The sequence below is a fragment of the Sinohyriopsis cumingii genome, chromosome 12 (genome assembly GCF_028554795.1).
Source record: "Sinohyriopsis cumingii isolate HCF-2022 chromosome 12, ASM2855479v2, whole genome shotgun sequence".
Classification (NCBI taxonomy): Eukaryota; Metazoa; Mollusca; class Bivalvia; order Unionida; family Unionidae; genus Sinohyriopsis; species Sinohyriopsis cumingii.
In genome coordinates, this window is record NC_142972.1 from 19,972,599 (window position 1) to 19,989,355 (window position 16,757).

The 16,757-nt window shown below is 34.2% G+C and overlaps 1 protein-coding gene across 1 annotated transcript in view; it reads right to left on the reverse strand.

Annotated features, from left to right (window-relative positions):
* Positions 1-6,262: 6,262 nt before the first annotated feature.
* LOC149786059 (uncharacterized) overlaps positions 6,263-16,757 on the reverse strand; it is a 33,356-nt gene continuing 22,861 nt past the window's right edge. Inside the window, exon 6 of the mRNA XM_089976347.1 lies at positions 6,263-14,800. Coding sequence (XP_089832473.1) covers positions 14,762-14,800 — 39 coding nt within the window. The 3' untranslated portion in view covers positions 6,263-14,761. The remainder of the gene's footprint in view (positions 14,801-16,757) is intronic.

A 16,757-nucleotide genomic window follows, 5' to 3' on the forward strand; every position in this document is an offset into this window, starting at 1 on the left:
TCCGTTTTAAATAGCTGACGTCGGAGTGTACAAGTTAAACAGAACCATAAAGATTTGAATGTGGGAGGACTTGACTCAAACTTCAATCAGAAAGCGGGTTGGCATTGTAGCAAACCTAATCAAGGGTACAGTAGCACACATCATACACCAATATCTATGCATACTGTTGAAACAAATAAGGAAGAAAAGAGAGCAAGAGTATGCATTAATCTTATTTGTTATTTTGACATCAGATACATTCGGAACTCTTAAATTTCAATTATTGAAGCAGTTTTTTAAGATACAAAAAAATAGTTGCAAAGGGTCACTTTCCTGGCTTGATGGAGGAAATATTTCAAATCAAGGAAGTAATTTTAAGCGATCTATTAGTTTACGACCGGAATATTTAAAGAGAGGGGATATATGCAGCATGTCTTACGGATACGTGATTTCTCTTTGTGATAAGCAGGATGATATATACAAAGTTGAAAAGACTTTAAATACAGTAAACATTAAATAAAAGTAAATAAAAGTGAAATAGAAATGATATGATGAATCGTTTAACACTTTGCAACCAGCTGAAAACAATTTGCAACCAGCTGAAAACACTTTGCAACCAGCCGAAAACAATTTGCAACCAGCTGAAAACAATTTGCAACCAGCTGAAAACACTTTGCAACCAGCTGAAAACAATTTGCAACCAGCTGAAAACACTTTGCAATCAGCCGAAAACAATTTGCAACCAGCTGAAAACAATTTACAACCACCTGAAAACACTTTGCAAAAGTAAACCCTTCTTTAGGGGATGAATGAATCACAATTCATAAATTAAATTAAAGCACGATTGAAAGTTAGGAAGACTTTTAGTTATTGAAAGATAAACATGCGTTTAAAATGGAACTGCATCTGTCTATTCCAAGTTCTAACAAATGGGTGACTTTAAACACACAATCAAACAGAATGGAAGGAAGATATAGAAAATGACACTTTGCAAAGTCAAAGACTGAAAACGTGTGACAAATAAATATGTATCAGTTGCATTGTTGTTGATAGATATATACCTCAGACAAACTATAGAACATAAATATCCGCCTATTATGCATTAAAATTTTACAGGTCAAATAAGATAATAAGGTTCGAAGTCTCCTCAATGATGAAATTAGCCATCCGGAATGATTAAACTTTTTTCTTGTGCTCTTAAATGGTTTCGCTGACTACCATATCTCTAGAATTTTTCCAGTCGAAACGTTTCCTCTGTTGCTCGAGATTAGAAAAATCAAACAAAGAACATGTCATGATATGATCAGCATGGTTGTCGCCATCACCCAGACCCTCAGGGTTTATAGAATGTACCAATCTCCTGTATAAGTCAATAGACGGAACATCAAACATTCTTAGCGACGTGTCTGGTTTAATACTTCTTTCAATTATTGCAAAATTATACTTTTCATATTGCTAAGTAATCTAAAATTTGAGCTATTTTGGTATCTTTATTTCGTGTATTTCTGTTGTAATCGTTCCAGCATTTGTTTTCATCTTACCAGTTTTCTGCAGTATACCCTTTGGCACGGTTTGCAAATAGCTACCTGCTTTTTAAACCTATTTATATCTTTTTTTTATTTACCGTCTGGAACATGTCTTGGTAGCAATCCTTTTATTTAGCAATCACATTTCAAAGTAATTTTCACTAAAAAACATACTTACAAATAACCTTTTCCTCATGAATTCGCGGTTAGTTAACCTCCAGAATGCCATTGCAATCAATTCAAGAGAACGCGACAAAATTAAAATTGAAAACGAAAACAATGTTGGTAAAGAACCTGAAAAGGCTACCTTCTCCCATACCCAAACATTTACATAGCGTTGAGCTTCAATAACAAGTTGGAAAACATTGATATGGAAATTTTTATTTTAAAAAACCGCAAAGCTGAACGTTTCAAGGATGAAGAACAAAATTATACAAAATCACAGGCTGATATAAGCAGGCTGCATAAAGGAATGATAAAAATTCAAACTGCACGATTTATTACTTAACAGGTGGTAATGTAGTTATTTTGTGTATCTTGATTGTTTTGACAAAAATCAGTCGTTTCTTTATAAACTCTTCAACATCATGACTTCAGCAGGTGCGCAGAGAATGATTCTTTTGTAACGGATGTTGATGTTAACAATCAACAATGAACCAAATCACAACATAATATGACTTTGTCAACATACAAGCAAATCTCAGACACGCTTTAAAGCAAAAATCACCATTATCAACACAAATCACCATGCAACAATAATATCTACTCTTAATGTTGCCTACGTCATGATTTCGACAAAGTAATTGAAGTTAACCACTGGTATACAATAAATCACAAATATGGAAAAATTTGTAAAGCTAATTATTCCAGTTTCACTTAGTTCACACATAACTATATACAGTAACAGCACAATCAACTTTTAAATGACAGATTTGTTGCACAATAAATAATGTGGCATCTGCAAAAGTAAAATGATTGCGCCTTCACTGCATCCTTTAATGTGATATTTACACAGATATGATTAACTCGTAAGTAAAAATCCCGGGTAGAAACACCGACCCACAAGAAATTACTGGCAAGCTTTCTCGTGTACCCACGTTAGCGAAGCCCGAAACTCAACCCATGCAGACTGAAGTGAGTTTTTGTTGTTGTTGTTGGATTTAACGCCATTTTTCAGCACACGATAGGCTATGCATGGCGGCCAGTATTAATCGTGGAGGAAGAACCCTGGAAACCCCCGGGAAGAACCACTGACCCATGAGAAGCTACTAGCAAGCTTTCTCACATACCCATATTGGCCGAATCCTAGACTGAGGTGAGATGGTAGTGATCAAGAATAGTGAGCGCTAATGACCACTCTACCACTGGGTGCCCCGTACTATTCGGTTGTAGCTGCACTGTGCTTGCTACTATTTTTCTTTTAAGTGTTGTCCTATCTCTGCACTTTACGAGTTACACTTCAGTATCATGATTTCAATATCATATAGTAACGTATAAAGACAGACAAATAAATTTCATTCACTGTGCAGGGACATACCTATGCAACAACATGTACAGTGAGAATAAAATCAGTGCTAGTCTGGGCACTATATACATTAATAGCAGTTGATATTTCTTATTAGGCTCCGGATAGGTCCCATATAATACATGGCTATCATGAGCTGGAATGTCTGACATAATACATCGCTACCATGAGCAGGAATTGTCTGATGTAATACATGGCTACCATGAGTAGGAAGTGTCTGATGTAATACATGGCTACCATGAGCAGGAAGTGTCTGATATAATACATGGCTACCATGAGCAGGAAGTATCTGATGTAATACATGGCTACCATGAGCAGGAATTGTCTGATGTAATACATGGCTACCATGAGTAGGAAGTGTCTGATGTAATAATACATGGCTACCATGAGCAGGAAGTATCTGATATAATACATGGCTACCATGAGCAGGAACTGTCTGATGTAATACATAGCTACCATGAGCAGGAAGTATCTGATGTAATACATGGCTACCATGAGCAGGAAGTGTCTGATGTAATACATGGCTACCATGAGCAGGAAGTGTCTGATGTAATTCATGGCTACCATGAGTAGGAAGTGTCTGATGTAATACATGGCTACCATGAGCAGGAAGTGTCTGATGTAATACATGGCTACCATGAGCAGGAAGTGTCTGATGTAATACATGGCTACCATGAGCAGGAAGTGTCTGATGTAATGCATGGCTACCATGAGTAGGAATGTCTGATGTAATACATAGGTATCATGAGTATGAAGTGTCTGATGTAATACGTGGCTACCATGTGTAGGAATGTCTGATGCAATACATGGCTACCATGATTAGGAATGTCCAATGTAATACATTGCTACCATGAGTAGGAAGTGTCTGATGTAATACATTGCTACCATGAGTAGGACTGTCTGATGTAATACATGGCTACCATGAGTAGGAAGTGTCTGATGTAATAGATGGCTACCATGAGTAGGAATATCCGATGTAATACATGGCTACCATGAGTAGGAAGTGTCTGATGTAATATATGGCTACCATATGTAGACAATGTCTGATGTAATGCATGGCTACCACGAGTAGGAAATGTCCGATGTAATACATGGCTACCATGTGTAGGAATGTCCGATGTAATACATGGCTACGAGTAGGAATGTCTGATGTAATACATGTCTACCATAAGTAGGAAGTGTCTGATGTAATACATGGCTACCATGAGTAGGAATGTCTGATGTAATGCATGAAATAGGAAGTGTCTGATCTAAAACATGGGTACCATGAGTAGAAAATGTCTGATGTAATACATGGCTACCATGAGTAGGAAGTTTCTGATGTAATACATGGCTACCATGAGTCAGAAATGTCAGATGTAATACATTAGAATTTCTCAGTTTTTGTTTATTCTGCATGATTGAAGCTGCAAAATAAGAATCATGCTGATTTAAATTTTACAATTATGCCAAGTCAGCAGCTGTGGTAGTGCAGCTTAAGAGTTAAAAATAGATTTTATCAGTGTAACATTTTTTTGTATTTATTCTTTATAGGCAAAGCTCACACAAAAATACAATAAAAATTCAAATTTTACAAGTGTGCTAAAGCCATGTTAATTCCATTACTTACCTTTTAATTAAGGACACTTCAACTAAAACATTATAACCATGCTTGAGTAATCTCAAATCTGCAATATCAAGATCCAGTGGACTGAAGAAAAGTAACTGGTGTTTGAACAAGATAGAATACATTTTTTTGATTTTTCATTACAATCTGCAACATATCATGTATAAAAGTATGCACTGTTTGGCTTTCGTCATCAATGCATTGCCACAGGTGACAATCAAATACACTTCATTATCCCCATAGCTGCTGTGCTGGGGTTTCGTTGTTTCTTATGAATAAACCATAAACATGCTAACTATTCACTGTGAGTATAGTACAAGTTTCTTGCCAACTTAATTTTTCATACTGTTTAAATAAGCCAATTAAAGTTTCTCTTCCTGTCACTTACTGATGGATAAAATGAGCACTTTCATTGACATTTAGAAGATGGGCATTTTCACTGACATATATGAGACAGGCACCTTCACTGACATGTTGGAGACAGGCACTTTTATTGACATGTAGGAGACAGGCACATTCACTAACATGTAGGAGATGGGCACTTCGATTGACATTTAGGAGACAGACACCTTCATTAACATGTAGGAGACAGTCACCTTCATGGACATGTAGGAGAAGGGCACTTTCATTGACATTTAGGAGACAGTCACCTTCATTGACATGTAAGAGTTGGACACCTTCATTGACATGTAAGAGATTGTTATATTGTGCTGTTAATGACATATTTTTATTTTGCATACTTATAAAAAGATAATGGAACATGGGATATTGTCACTCATGGCTTGTGACTATGGGTTTTGCTCCACATTCATACATTTTAACTCTTAAGCACAGATTTGAGCAAAACATTTTAAAAATTCATTTTCTTGGGAATAATGGAAACTCTCTTATAAATCCCCATTTTCAACAAGACCAGTCTTCCCTTGTCATCTAAGAAGCTCTTAATCTTTTGAAGAGTTTACATTAAAATTTGTAAGTCTTATGAAAGCATTGATATTGCAAGAGTGCAGACAGTATAAGGCTGTTATAGAATCAAACCTGTTTTCAAGCTAACTTCTATAAAGTAATCACCTATCATAGTTTCTTTCCAAGATACCATATACTAAATTATTGTGGAAACAAATCTGTGAAAACAACCACCTGTACTAAAGAGCCACTTTTCATACTTCCCCAAGGTGACTGCCTACATCTGACTGTAGATAATTGCTGTTGAAACACATGTCAAGCTGTTTTACATCAATAAGTGGATGGAGTGTGGTAGCATCTGAATCCATTCTCGTTCTTTTCTCTCACCATTCCTGGATGACATATTTGGTTTTAGTTTTGTGCTTATTGTACAGCAACACAAGTAGGTAATATAGTGCTTTTGGAATAAAGTTCCTTGCCAAAGGACTCACCAAGGTAGCTGACCAGATTGTAAGATTTTAACCCATGTTGTTTTAATTGTGAGTCTGTCCTGCTAACCTGCAGGCCACAGCTACTCCTAAATTACATATTTGTGTTTTCTAATTTGGGTCCAATACAATTATACATGTCCTCAGGACTACATTTACGTTCACCATGAATATTCTTTAGAACATTTCTAGTCTTGTTATAGACTTTATTCAGGAAAGAATTAAAACAATATTTTATTTTTTTAAAAAACTTTATTTAAAATCAAATTGACTGTTGGTTTGACTGATTATCATCAACAGTAATGAATATCACGTTTTCTCTTTGGAACTAGGTACAAAACAAACATTAAAAAAAAAAAAAAAATGCTAAAATCCTTCTGGTCATGTATTTGAAGCAAATTAAAAGAAAGTAACTAAAATTGATTCTTAAATATATGATAAAAACAATCCAATACCCACAATATACCTCTTCATCTCTTTCAATCACAAAAAAGATTTTAAAAATTTATAACTATAAACTTGATGAATGAGAAGGTATATAATCCTTCCTCAAAATACTGTTTATTTGGAATTTTAAATAAGGTTTAATTTGTTTACAACCTAACTGAAATTAACAAATTAAATTTTACAGAATGGAGTGAAATAAAAACACTGCAAAATTCTGAAAAAATATGGCAAAACCTTTGTCCAATTTGGAAATAAATGAAAATGTGAAAATTTATCCACAAAATACTTTACTCCACAGATTTCGTGGTTACTCCATTATTCTTGTGGGGAGTAGTCACAGTGACCTATTTTAAGGACAGTGTAATATGCAAATAATCATGTATACATAAATATTTAATTAGCAAGCTAGTGTCAATCACTCTGAATCAAAAAAAAGAAATTTAACTACATGCATGAAGTTAAAAAGGAGGTCATCCTGACCATGGAACAGGAGGATAGTATGACAGTCCTTTACATGTTCTTACATGAAAAGTATAGGTACTGATGTAAATGTTGTTTACTGCATAATCACAAAAAGACACTGTACTCAATTTTTTTTTAACAGTAGATGCAAGATCCCCTCATTAGTCTCATTCACTAGTGAAACAGTCAAATTTTCTGATGAAAGATCCACACATCATGTTTTATCAAAACTGTGTAATAAATATGGCATGAGATGCAAGATTACATCATTAATGTGACTGTCCCTTGCTCAGTATTGAATCCATCCAAGATCTTGAAGATTTTATAGGATTAAATGATCACGGTTGGGTATTAATGGAAGTGTCAATTTTATTTATTCACTCAAAAAGTAAACAAAGTTGATAAATACCAATCATGATCATTTAATAATTCCAATTTTCTTCCAAAACATCTAGGTTTTTGGAGCACATGCTTTTCTTCTGTTAACCTTTACACAGTAACACAGTACCAGAATACCTAATCACATCTTCACTAGCAATGGGTCACAGTCTCTTCCATAGTATTATAGAATGGACAGATTGGACTACAGCAGTGATCTGAGGACAGTTTGTCACTTTGCAATATTTCTATTCTTTTCTTAAAAGGTTGGGTTTTTTTCAACAACAATCTAACATCGGGTATATGTTGCTTTAGTATTCATTGTTCTTGTTTTGTATGCATTTCAATCTTTCAAAACAAACATTTCACTTCACTACTCATACATCTAAAGACCATAATCTTCAATAACAGCTGGTGAAAAAACTGTCCATTTATAACTTAAAATTTCAAAGTGATCAAAATTGAATCAGAAATATGACCTAATTACTCATTAATCTGCATGAATCTTGCTCATTATCAAACCTAACCAAGATCCATATGCTTACATTTCAGGCTTAATCAAAATCAATCTATAATTAAGACTTCAACAGGGGCAACAAAGGCAGCCAATCAGATTCAAGATCATCCTATTCGTATGTGTTGATCTCTCAGTACTGAACCCGTTCAAGACCTTAATGGTATAAGCATATTTCCCAAGACATAACAATTGGATCACAAATACAAAATTCAGTGATTTAACAATCTCAGGAAGTTTATCTAATTACTATATCACTCATTACAGATCTTGATGATACAAGCCCATGTTGCAAGTCTGGAAAAAAAATCAGATTAGAAATATGGCTTAAACAATAATAGTCTCATCAGATCAGATTCAAAATCACCCCATTACTGTATTATGCATGGATCATGCTCATTATTGAACAATATATGCATATATTCCATGTTGGATCAAAACCAGATCAAATCTATGGCCTCCAGAGTGGAAACAAGATCTGCAAACCAGATGAAAGATCAAATGATTAATATGTGTGCATTTCATTCATCACTGAACTCATCTATGATTGATGTATTTATAAAAACATATATTCCAAATCTGATCAAAATGGGATTTAAAATATTTCTCCAATGTAGTAACAAGGTTAGCCAATCTGCATGAAGTTTGCTCTCTACTGTACTCATATAATATTTTGATGATATAAACCCATATGCCAAGTCGGACTGAAATCAGATCAGAAATACAGACTTAAAAGTAGTAACAAGCAATTGTTGGTGAACAGAGGCTGGATGATGGCCACCATAAGCTCCCTTGGCCTTGCAACTTGGTGGCCTGAAAACTAAAACACTTTAGAATCAACCAAAATAACAATACAACCTTATGCATGGATTCTCAAAAATAAGAGACTTAAACCTAAATTATATGAAAGAGATTGAAGAGGCAGCTCATTTTAGCTGTAGTTTTTCTTATGATAATTTTTTTATATCCAAAACTATACAATTACAGACAGTATCCAACTGGACTTGGGTGATTACTCTCTTTGAGATGATATCAAAACTATCACACATGTAAGGAAACATTTACATAGCAAGTATTACAGCATGCAGGTCTCATGTTTCACAACTTTAAATTATCTGCAACTATGTAGTACCCACTATGTGACTGACTGTCTGTCATGCAGTAAAAACTGACAGAAGTTACATCTATGCAATAAAAAAATAGCTTGAAATTTATAGACCTTAAATTTATTTAAAAGAAAAAGACTTCAACTTAGACCTTATTCTTGTGTGTGGATAGATGCGTGGGCACACGTATGGATGGATACGGGCATGCACACTGAAATCAAGGTCATCACTTTGTTGAGCTTCTACTATTGCAAGTTTTATATTTAAAAATCAAGTGCATTTCTCACATACCCCCACTGCAGACTAAAAGTAGTTCAACAAATTCGAAGCTTTAGGAAAAAAATTGAAAATTAGTATGATGGCATGAAAATCAAACTGGTTATCTACATATGTATTCAAACATGTAAACTGCATTTTGTTTGTTGTTGTGGGGTTTTAATGCCATTTTAATTCTAAAAGTTTAAGTGAGATGAACAATATGTCTATAAACTGCATAATAAAGTTACTGGCATTTGCATTCATTTATATAATAAATAAGTATCAGTTGTACCAATCATTACATGATAATTACTATTTCTAATATAATTAACATAAACACAATGGAGATACAAAATAACAATCAAGTTTAAGTGTAAATGATCTTGAAACTAGAAGCCAAAGTGGGTCTAATATCACTCACCTGGCATATTTTGACCTCTAAGGCAAATGTAGTATAACAAGACCAGAAACTTGGATTGAAAGACACCCAATTTAGAATAATTTCCAGTTAATATTTAAAGTGGAAATACTTGACATGCCGTTGAACAGTATTTCTATTCTGTGAAAGTTCAAACGAACTAGATATTGTATTAACATTTTTCATATTAATAAGAAAGTTGCTCATGCTGAACTCTATCATATTTGGTCTGACCTGGTCAGGCTGCTTTGGAAAGTTGTTCATTTGTTCGTTTGTTCTCTCTCTCTCTCTCTCTCTCTCTCTCTCTCCATACATAGTTATGGGGGATAAGCATAACTTGCAGGTTTTCCACGTGGTTTTAATGGAAACTACACAAATTTTAGAGGATTCACAACAGACACAGTTCCAACACAGCATACGCTAAAAAGCGTTCCTACCAAGTGAAATTAAAGCTGGTTCAGCCATGCTAAGAAAAAGTCAAAATGTTAATCCCAAACATAATTCTGGTTGAACATGTCTCATGAAAATTTGTACCTAGTTTGATAAAACATAGTTTCATTGTTCTTATTGCTATATAAGTAATACCATTACTAGGGAGTGACCCTGGAAACAAATCTGGTAGGACATGTTAGAAGAATTGTTCCTACCATTTTTAATAAAAATGGTTCAGCCTTTTTGAAGAAAATAGGTTTCCAAACTTGTTATGGAAGCCACACCTTTGCCAGGGGAATGATCCCAAAACAGGTTCTAACAGTAAATGTCCTATAAAACATTCCTCCTATGTTTGATCAAAACTGGCTTTGCTATCCTAAAGAAGCTGAGAAAAGGTTTTCTCTATGGCTGTTATGGATGGAATATCATTATTAGGGGAGCCATCCAAGACACAATTTGCAAAGAGCATGCCCTAAAAAATATTCCAACCAAGAGTTAACAAAACTGGTTCAGCCCTTCTGGAAAAGTTCAAAATTGGTGTTTGTTACGAAAGCAAACCCAAGCAAACGTTTGGTGGAGCATACCTTAGGAACATTTCTGCAATGTTTAATCCAAAATGGCCCAGCAGAGTTTATAAGAAATCAAAGTGAGCAAACATGGAAATATGGGTCACATGCACAAACCCATGCCATAATCGCATATGACCCTTGACCAGGTGAATTAAAAAGCTTAGGGTAAATTGTAATCACCGTATAAATTTTAAATTTTGCTTGTGGATTTTAAAATTTCATACTCATTTGTTTTATTTTTAAAACACAATGTTGTTTGCAAAGAGATGCCTGATAACAAAATATCCATTGATATACCATACATGAAACATAATTATTGTAATTCTTGGTTAGAGTAGTTTATATATATATATATATATATATATATATATATATATATATATATATATATATATATATATCCTATACAAGATAACAAAAATTGAACACATCATTTAGTATTTAGTATTAATAGCAAATTTACCTATTAGATGTACTTAATACTTGGTACTCAGTCTACCCTACATACATGTACATAGTAGCCATGTCCTGGCCATTCAAATTTCCACCAAGCATTCAGTCTACCCTACATATATGTACACACTGGCAGTGTCCCACCCCATTAAATGTATCATCCAGAATTCAGTCTACCCTACACCTCTGTATATATCTGAGATATACCACTCTATTAATTTTATTATGTAGCAGTCTAACTTACACTCATGTACATACTGGGTATGTTCCACTCTATTAATTTTATGACTACTCAATCCTGCACTATAGTATGCACCAGGATAGGTTCCATTATATTAAAATTATCATACACCATTTAGTATATCCTACGTTGTTGTACCTAGTGGCTATATTCCATTATATTAAATTTATCAAAAACCATTCAGTCAACAATACAGTATTGTTTAAAGTGGCTATGTTCCAATTACACCCAACTGTCATCAAGCACTCTGTTTACCTTGATGAACATAATGATTATTTTCTTACTCAGTATAACTTTGTTAGTAGTCAAATTTATGAGATCAAATGACACATTCTGCAAATAAACACATTAAATCATTATAAATACAATGAACTGCACTTTTGGTCTAGATTTTTTGCTGCTGGCAAATGAAAAATAGAACTTCATAATTATTTACTATTTACAGGCAGCCTGAAAACAATAAGCTCATTAAATTAACAGTTATTTATTTGATAATTACCTACCCAGCTACATTTACTCATCAATCTACTATCTGTACATGCGCACATGTACATCAATGCATCTTTGTAGGATCTGTCTGTACTGGACAGGTGTCCATTATATAGGGGCAAAGATCATGAAATGAAAAGGGATGAAAAAAACACGTCCTTTACAGATGTTCTTTACATGGAGATGTCTGCTAAAGCTGATTTTACTGTCTAAGTACCAAAAAAATATTTAAAAAATACAAGAGGACTGGTAAATCACAAATCTATATGCAGTTAATTTGGTATGAAACAAAACAATATTTACTCAGCACTTATTTTCTAGTTTACATTTCTAGAAAGTAAAGTATACATTTTATATTGCTCATTGGACAAATAAATAAAAAACATCTTCTGATGTGGCTGTGAGTAAAACAGTATCCACTTATTTACATATTCTAAAGACTTTCCATTAGGAGTTCCATGAAAATTGTTATTTTTTTATTCAGGTATTAGCAGCTGCTTGCCTTTCCTTAGCCACACTGTACTACTGTACTCAAAAGATGTACTTAAAAAAGATGTCTGATGCGAGTTTTGGACACAAAAGTGGGGGGGGGTGGGATGGGGTGGAGGGTGATGGTGTGCTTAAGTTGATGTCCACTACTAAAATGCCATTAAAATAATGCCAGGAGTCAATCACGTACTGTCAAATGATGCCAGTAGTCAATCACATACTATCAAATAATGCCAGTAGTCAATCACATACTATCAAATGATGACAAGAGTAACTAAATATTGTCAAATGATGACAGCAGTCAATCGCATGCATACTGTCAAATGATGACAGGAGTAACCAAATAATGTCAAATGATGACAGTAGTCAATCGCACGCATACTGTCAAATGATGACAGGAGTAAATCAAATACTGTCAAATAATGACAGGAGTCAATCGCATACATATTATCAAATGATAACAAGAGTAACCAAATATTGTTTAATGATGACAGTAGTCAATCGCACACATACAGTCAAATGATGACAGGAGTAAATCAAATACTGTCAAATGATGACAGGAGTTAATCAAATACTGTCCTTTTGCCGTTAAATGTACTGAGTAACACCTGTGTGGTACCTATTCTAAGTGCTTGTTTGCGAAAAGTAGTGGGCAAACATTTTGGCAGCGTTCAAAAGTTTTGAAAAACTGTATAAGAACTTGTCAAATTAAAAGAAAAAAATCTGCTCATAATCCTATATGCATTTAAAATTTGGGGAAAAAAAATGAATTTCACTGACAGTTAAAGAACAGCAAGTTTGTAAATCTCTGAAAAATTCCTATAATGAATTGAAAATTTAACCATGTTATTTGCATATTAGCATAATAAAATATAATTCTACTAAGTTTCATCTGCTACCTCTAGTGGTTTTAGTTTAATTGTGTTAAAAAGTTTTTAAAAAACAAACAAGCCTAAAAAGTTTTGCAAATGTGCAAAAAAAGAATGAACTGCTGTCTGTAATGGCCTGAAAATCTACTCATGACCAAGATAAAATGCATACAGTTTATTTCTCTAAGTCCAATAGTGTTTGTACTATTGTACTAAAATGGTGCCAATTTGTGTATATAGATGTACAACCTTACAGATGTACAAAGAGACAGCATCAAGCAAAGCAATATGCCTCTTCTGCCATGGCAATGGAGGTATAAAAAAAATATACATCGAGCACAACAAAAAATGTCACATCAAAATACTGACTGTAAAATAAATATTTCACAAAATAAACAGGATAAAAATTCTTATGTAATAATGAAATTCAAAGATCCTTAATGTAAATTCACTTTGAATTCTAGGCACATTCTGAAACATTTAATATTTCTGAGCAAACTGAGATCAGTTATTATTATGCATAGATCTGGGTGCTATTAACAATGAAAAGTGCAGAATGATAATCACAATGATGCTAAACATGGTGATAAATAGGACATTTTTAAAACTCATAGATTCTTTTTACCCTACTTTAATAAAATGTCATCATTTAATACATTATCCAAAAAATTTCAAACTTGGAAAACAAGGTGTGAGCTTATTAAAGCAGAAAATAAGTCAATCTTGGTTAAACAAACACAAAGGATGAACTGAGATACTCTGCTGAAGCCACGTAGAGAGGAAATCTAGAGAAGCTGAATCAGTTTGCACAGAATATCAATACACTCATCTTGAGTAAACATTGGAGAAAACTTTGAGTGGAGAAATCAGAATGTATGTTCTGCCAGTCTGAATGAAAATATAAAATGATCAGACAGTGCACATGGTCAAGAGATCTCCATATTCTGCAACCTGCGTTCCATTCTCTCAAAGTATCTGAAGCATATTTCACAGCAAAGATGAAACAATGCCTCCTCCTCTTACTTGCAGATGGCGCAGCCTGACTAGTCACTTTCTCATTCTTAACAGATATCCCCAGGCTGGTTGAATCACCATTTTGGAGTCAGCTTGACTGGTCACTTTCTCATTCTTAATAGATATCCCCAGGCTGGTTGAATCACCATTTTGGAGTCAGCTTGTCTGGTCACTTTTTCATTCTTAATAGATATCCCCAGGCTGGTTGAATCACCATTTTGAAGTCAGCTTCACTGGTCACTTTCTCATTCTTAATAGATATCCCCAGGCTGGTTGAATCACCATTGTGGAGTCAGGAGCTAAATGACAATTCATCTATTTTCCTGTCACTTAATCCAGTTCTCCAACTGTTTCTTCATGCACAGAATCCTGAGTATAGTAAAACAGTAATCTGTGTACAGACTGGTTCAGTCATCATTTGGCGTTTAAAGCTACTTGACAATTCATGACTTTTCCTGTCAATTAATCCACTTCCCCATCTATTTCTTCAAGCACAGAGTTTTTAAAGCAGTAAAACTGGAATCTGTACTGACTGGATCAGTCATCACTTAGAGTCAAAAGCTACTTGACAATTCATGATTTTTCCTGTCAATTAATCCAGTTCTCCATCTGTTTCTTCAGTCAATGATTCCTGAAAGTGAAAAAAAACGGTCATTTGAGTACAAAATAATGCATTCAATACAGCAAGACAAATATGCACCCAAATATTTGTACATTTGCTCATGTCGCATAGCTGGGGTACAACATTTACCTGGAAACTTAGTTATTGCTGGCTTGATATAATTGGTACTAGGAAAATGAAGTTACGCAAATAAATTGACCCACTGTGACTTATTCTTGTCATAGGTCTGAAGTTATGCAAACAAAACTGACCCATTGCGAGTTGTTCTTGTCAAAGGTCTGAAGTTACGCAAACAAAAACTGACCAATAGCGAGTTGTTCTTGTCAAAGGTCTAAAGTTATGCAAACAAAACTGACCCATTGTGAGTTCTTCTTGTCATAGGTCTTTAAGTTATGCAAACAAACTGACCCATTGCGAGTTATTCTTGTCATAGGTCTGAAGTTATGCAAACAAAACTGACCCATTGCTAGTTGTTCTTGTCATAGGTCTAAAGTTATGCAAACAAAAACTGACCAATAGCATGTTGTTCTTGTCAAAGGTCTAAAGTTATGCAAACAAAACTGACCCATTGTGAGTTCTTCTTGTCACAGGTCTGAAGTTATGCAAACAAACTGACCCATTGTGAGTTATTCTTGTCATAGGTCTGAGTTATGCAAACAAAAACCCACTGCGAGTTGTTCTTGTCATAGGTCTGAAGTTATGCAAACAAAAACTAACCCACTGCGAGTTGTTCTTGTCATAGGTTTAAAGTTATGCCAACAAAACCTGACCCATTGCAAGTTATTCTTGTCATAGGTCTGAAGTTATTCAAACAAAAAACTGACCCATTGCAAGTTTTTCTTGTCATAGGTCTAAGTTATGCAAAAAAAAACTGACCCACTGCAAGTTATTCTTGTCATAGGTCTGAAAGTTATGCAAACAAAAACTGACCCATTGCGAGTTATTCTTGTCACAGGTCTAAAGTTATAAAAACAAAAACTGACCCAATGTGAGTTATTCTAGTCATAGGTTTCAGAAGCCTCTTCACCAAGTCCAACAAAATATTTCTCCTAAAACATACCTGCCGGATTATAATATGTCACCTGCTTACTCACCCCCTCTTCCAACCCAATACAAACATATTTATAAAAAGATGATGATTTCCAATGAAATCTGTGCAGGAAATTAGAGACAGAAAGAAAGCCTTTCTTCACATACAATATATTCTTGTAACCTGCAGCCTGTTAAGATTTACATGCAAATTTTTATCTTTATACATTGTACTATATATTTTGGTCATGTGAGAAAAGGTGTCAATGAGTATCTGGGTACTTGGGTACCTGCCCGTGCATAATTACCCTGGTAATAAAATTAGCTATAGTTCAGATCAAATATCAGATCTGGCGATGTCAGGAGCGAGTGAGACATAGAATAATGAGTCATGTGGCACTGAGCAATTGTAGACCTCTGTCCACTGATCATCATATTGTCAATGTGTGCGATCATTTGTCTATGTATTTGAATAGTTTCCTTAGTTTCTAATACAGTAACTGTACACGTTTTTAAAAAAACAGACCAGTTTCTTCAATTTGAAATTTTTTGTCATAGACTAATAATAACAGTTTGATACTTATGGTGCAGATCAGTTGATACTGAAATAACATGGTGCCAAATATCAAATGAAATGGGCTTTATCGATGTGACTCATCGATGTTTATGAATGAAATATGTTAGAGGATAGGGATTTTGTTAAATTGAAGAACATGCTGCATCAGTAAAAGGACAAATCAATAGCGCTTTACAAATTTTGAAAGAGGAATTCTACAGTAATATAATACAGCATTCAGAATGCGGACTGAAGTTTATGAACTTTGAGCAAAAGTTAAACATATAATCTAGAGTAACTAAAGTGAATGTTAAGAATAAAAAATTTATCATTTTGTATTGTCTGTATTCTCATACTAATCCACATGGAATTAGCTGATTT